The sequence below is a fragment of the Apteryx rowi genome, unplaced genomic scaffold (assembly GCF_003343035.1).
Source record: "Apteryx rowi isolate R43461 unplaced genomic scaffold, aptRow1 scaffold_1007, whole genome shotgun sequence".
Classification (NCBI taxonomy): domain Eukaryota; kingdom Metazoa; phylum Chordata; class Aves; order Apterygiformes; family Apterygidae; genus Apteryx; species Apteryx rowi.
This window is the reverse complement of record NW_020447206.1, coordinates 949-5,009: the sequence shown is the minus strand read 5'-3', so window position 1 is coordinate 5,009 and position 4,061 is coordinate 949. Positions and strand designations below refer to the sequence as shown.

The 4,061-nt window shown below is 38.9% G+C and overlaps 1 protein-coding gene across 1 annotated transcript; it reads right to left on the bottom strand.

Moving 5' to 3' along the window:
- Positions 1-462: 462 nt before the first annotated feature.
- Positions 463-3,628, bottom strand: MGAT4C (MGAT4 family member C; the record flags this gene model as incomplete). The annotated part of the gene is made up of 2 exons (XM_026063712.1): positions 463-1,619; positions 3,481-3,628. Coding segments are annotated over 2 exons (1,305 nt in total), but the record flags the coding sequence as incomplete, so codon positions are not given.
- Positions 3,629-4,061: the final 433 nt, after the last annotated feature.

The window sequence follows — 4,061 nt, the reverse complement described above, 5'->3', positions numbered from 1 at the left end:
GTCACAACTGCCTTTAAAAGAAACACATCACCAATTATTGTATGAACGCATACTACCATAACATTTTAAATTTATATGTGCATAAGATGGAATCCAATTTCTTTTCACAACATATCAGTCATAGCTTTAAACCTTTTGGCACGATAAGGATGTTTTGTTTTGTTTTGTTTTGTCCAGCAGATCTCCCTAAAAGAGAAATGATAATAAAAAAGGGGTTGAAGATCTCAAAAGAGGTTTGAGAACTTTGTATTTCCTATAAAATTCAAACTTTTCAACAAATGAGTGTTTATATATTGCCTGGCCAGACTAGTAAAAAATAAATTGCTTTGTTTGTTTTATGATTTCCCCAGAATTTCTGTGTCTTTAGTAAAGAACTGGAAGTCAGTCAGTCTTTCTGGGGAATGGCACCGGTTGGGATCCAGGTGATCATATTCACTCTGTACCTCCTCAGGTGGCTTTGCTTTACTGATTTGGTGGTTGAGAAGTCCAAATGCTAATGCTCCTAATGATCAGCCATTCTTTTTGACTTTTGGTAACAAGTATTCTCATGCAGTTAATATCAAACAGAACCTTGTGCTCTACATCTGTTATTTCAAAGTTTCCATTTTTGAATTCCCCTAGTCTCAAGTAAGTAGTACATTGTCTCCCTTTTTTACTCCCTACAATCTTTTCCCCCACTTCCAAGGCACCATGATGCAAGATGTCATTTTGCCGGTCTTCCGTTCCAGTGACAACTTTAATTTTAGTGATTTTAATGGGCTTTTCAAATACAATCCCGTAGAAGTCTCCAGTAGAAGGAGCTTTGCCCCAGAAGTACTCATCAGTGCTGCTGTAAGCCTTGCTTGCCTCGTAGTTTTCAAATACATTCATGTTGGTGTGCAGGTTTGCAGGTGGGTTGTCAGGGATGTCAAATGACTCCTCTTCAAAATCGTCGTCCTTTAGCTTGTTTTCAGCTCCTTTGTAAGATGAGTAGTATCCCATGTGCTGGAACAGAGATGGCTTAAAACGTATCACTTCCTTTTGAGCTAACAGCCCACGAAAGTGGATCAGGAGCCAATCGCAAGGCATTTCTTGGTAAAACATCAACAAAAAATGGGCCAAGCGTGGGAGGTCATGGGAATGGTAAAGCTTTCCAATATACCCCAATTTGGAGAATTCCAAAGTCACCCAGTAGGATCCTTCTCGTGAGGTAATTACTTTCTTAACAGCAGTCAAAAAGTTCTTCGAGCAGCGAACATCGTCTTCCAGCATCACATAATAGTTAGAAAGATTAGCACAAAAGTTAAGCAGGAAAGCATAATCTACATTTTGTTTGGATCGAAACTTCACCCGGTCTTCTGGGTCATTGTAATTTCTCTTGAGGCCATCCAGTACTGGATAGTACTCCTCAGGGACATGAATAACGATTAATCTGCCTGCAATTACGTGATGAGCAAATTTCTGTGAAATATCCTGGACCATCCCTTCACACCAGGCTGAATCAAAATCCGCCAGCTGCACTACCACTGCAATTTCTTTAAGTTCCTCATAACTTGACTGCTCAAATATGGACTTGATAGTCTCAAGCAAGTAGTTTCCCTTTTTCCGTTTCACAGAGGATAGTCCAATTGTAAGATACCCTGTACAAAAGAGAAGTCAGACATAAACTGAGTATTTGACATTGGAAACCATCTAGCCACAAAGCTACCCTCTGGGGTTGTGCTTATATTAAATAAACCTTTTGAATGGTGAAGTCTAAGTTTGGTATGTGAACTTATTAAACTGCATGCAACAAAGGATACTTATTGCCTTTTCATGAAAGAAGAATTGTATTGCAAGCAAATAGACATATGGAGACTATTGCATCGAACATTCATTTGTTAACTGCAAGGAATGGTGTGAAATGGAAAAAAGCCAAAGCAATGTGCACGTATATGCCTGGTAGGGGAAAAATCCATTTAGACAATGTTGAAGGCTATAAAATCTGCTAAAAGAAAGGGAATTGTGGGTTATGATTCACACAATATCTTTAACTCAAGCCACTGTGAAATACAGCACTAAAGTGTGAGCTAAAGATTAATTGCCAAACTTTGATCATTTTAAGGACTGTACAAGACTACACTTACACCTAACTTTAGTTTTATAAATGTTGCATGGATAATTTCTTTTTGTATTTACATCTTTAACTGAATTTGTCCAATTTTTCCTTGCTAAAATTTCTTCTCCTAACCTTCTTTCAGGACTTAGTGAGCAATTTACAGGAAACTCCCTCTTGCAAGATATAATTTAGATATTATTTTAAAGTAGAAGAGAGAATACAACTGCAAACCTATATTTCTATAAGTAATTTTTAATGCTGTTACATTTTCTTGGTAAGAGCTATATCTTAATTATATGGGATTAATTTTCATATATGCTGTTTTGGAGTCACTACCACTGCATTATTACTAGCAGTCCAAACCAGTTTTTTCAGATGTTTGTTAATATGTCTCCAATTTTGTAACTTCTAATGTAAAAAATGTTAACATTTTATAATTACCAGGGTGTACTTTAGTTGAAACTAACCCAACTTTCTTGAAATAATTTAATCTGTAAAACATCGTGCCCTGATCAATTGTTTCAGAGTTTCCCTCAAAGCTGAAATCTGCTCAAAATGCAGTTGTGCAGTGTAGTACAACCCAGAAGCTATCTACGCTGCCTACACAGCTCCAAATTTCTCAAAACTAATTTGAACAAACTTTACTTTATCGTCTTCTATGAAGATCAGCAACTCACAGATGGTTTTATTTTATCATCGGTGCTTGGACTTCTGAGCCTTGTTTGTGTTTGTGAAGTGATTGATTTGGAACTAAAAGGACACCTGCCTAAAAGCTAGGTATGGCCATCCTTCACAACAGGCCGAAAGTCTTGAATCCTGCCTGAAGTCAAAATAACGAGCTGTTCCTTTTGCAGATGGCTGGGAAACAAATCCTCTTCTACCACCCCCATAATAGCACAATTCCTCTCCCCCATCATCACAGCTAAAGGACAATGAGGTCCATCCACAGCTGCTGGACTGACACAACAGAGGACCAGAAGGACATATCTACCTTGCCTGATCCCAAAGGTACCTTCAACTGGATTTGCTGATTGTATCGGCAGAGGCTGACAGTACAGTCTCAGAAGGTGGCTATCGAGCACCACCAGAGTATGCATAGCTCCTGCTGCCTGAGTATTGGCCAGCGGGTGAGCCACAAAGCATGCTCACATCAGCCATGCAGGGGCTGTATGTAGGAAGACGGCAAGTGGTCAGAAGGTGAACAGGCTGGGGGTCATTCACTGCTAGGGAAGAATTTGCAGCTGTCCATGGACTGCTATCCAGAGACAGCTGTGCCACTAAGCTCTCCAAGACCTTCCCTGTTTAACTGAGCCCCTTCTGCACAGAAATACCACAGGGACTATATGGATTTCACCCATTTTTTAATTACCTCATTTCATAACATTCAGATTGCAGTTACTTACTTTTCCTTGGCAAAGGCGTGCCAGCTAGGTAGCGATAGGAAATGTTTATAGATCCTGAGAAATTAGACAAATCTTTAAAAGTGTGAACATAGCGCTCTGGGTTAAGCTGGTGCGTGGCTGTTTCTCTGATTAATTGCTTGTCCCCTTCCTATTAGTGAGAAAACAAAAAGAATAGGAGAGGGAAAGAGACAGAGAGAAACACATTTGTGAATGCCAGCCAGAGAGAAAACAGGGACAGGCAGGTTTCCAAGAATAACATTTTTCAGTGTCAGCTTTCCTAAAAGCATGTAGATGTCACCTCATTTTTTTTTAAACCCATTACTGAATATCATACATTTTTGGTTACAGGAAAACTACCATAACCCTTCAGATTACGCTAAGAGGAAAAGAAGAAAAAATATTTTGGACAAAAGCTCTGAAAATCCTGTTTTCTGGAAGGATTGAGAACATCAAACTGTTGCCAAAAAATGTTGTAGTGTTCAATATAGGTATAGCAGATTATCATTCAGCATTGGATGACGTAATCTGCATAGATGGTGCAGTGGGAGAGATTTTTTGAAAATGTTTTTAGCGATGTTAAA